This window comes from Eimeria mitis, genomic scaffold (genome assembly GCF_000499745.2).
Source record: "Eimeria mitis Houghton genomic scaffold, Emh_scaff4777, whole genome shotgun sequence".
NCBI classification, from domain to species: domain Eukaryota; phylum Apicomplexa; class Conoidasida; order Eucoccidiorida; family Eimeriidae; genus Eimeria; species Eimeria mitis.
In genome coordinates, this window is record NW_013573076.1 from 601 (window position 1) to 1,486 (window position 886).

The 886-nt window shown below is 54.4% G+C and overlaps 1 protein-coding gene across 1 annotated transcript; it reads right to left on the bottom strand.

Annotated features, from left to right (window-relative positions):
- Window positions 1-514: 514 nt before the first annotated feature.
- On the bottom strand, window positions 515-847 carry EMH_0077600 (uncharacterized protein; the record flags this gene model as incomplete). The annotated part of the gene is made up of 1 exon (XM_013499874.1): window positions 515-847. One exon carries the CDS (start codon window positions 845-847, stop codon window positions 515-517), a length of 333 nt encoding a protein of 110 aa, XP_013355328.1.
- Window positions 848-886: the final 39 nt, after the last annotated feature.

An 886-nucleotide genomic window follows, 5' to 3' on the forward strand; every position in this document is an offset into this window, starting at 1 on the left:
GGTATCTTCCTGTTGATAGCTGCAGCATCTGCTGCTCCTCCTCATCCAGAGACGAGAAACCGCTAAAGAAACACAAACAGCAGCAGCAGCAGCAGCAGCAGCAACAATAACAATATCCTGCTGAAGCAGCAGCAGCAGGAATAGCAGCAACAGCAACAGCAGCAGCAGCAGCAGCTGCTGCTGCTGCTGCTTTTGCAACGACGCAGTGCCAGTGAACAACACTCTGCCGCTGACACGACAGCAGCAGCAACTTGATGTGTGCTGCTGCTGCGCTGCAGCAGCATCTGCTGCTGCTGCTGCTGCTGCTGCTGCTGCTGCTGCTACTCCTGCTGCTGCTGCTACTACTACATTTACTGGATTTGCTGCTGCAGCAGGCCCTCCCAATACCATCGCTATGCAGCATTCTCTCTATCCTAGTTAAACTCTAAATTTAGGGTTTAGGGTTTAGGGTTTAGGGTTTATGGTTTAGGGTTTAGGGTTTAGGGTTTATGGTTTAGGGTTTAGGGTTTAGGGTTTACTCGTTGAGGGTTTCTGTGAGCCTCCTCTGGGTCCGTCTGCCTCCTCTAGCCCGCTGCAGCTGCTGCTGCCTCACCGGCAGCAAACGTTGCATCTGTGTTTTCCACTTGCTGCTGCAGTTGCTGCTGCTGCTGCTGCTGCTGCTGTTGCTGCTGTTGCTGTTGCTGCGTTTGCTGCTGCTTCTGCTGCTGCTGCTCGCAGATGTTGCTGCTGAAGAGGGTGAATCCTCATCGTGTTGCTGCTGCTCTTCTTGCTGCTGCTGCTGCAGCAGCTGCTGCTGCATCAGCTGCTGCTGCATCAGCTGCTGCTGCAGCATATACGCCCAGTACATCTGCTTCTGCGGGTCCTCCTCCCCAGCAGCAGCAGCAGC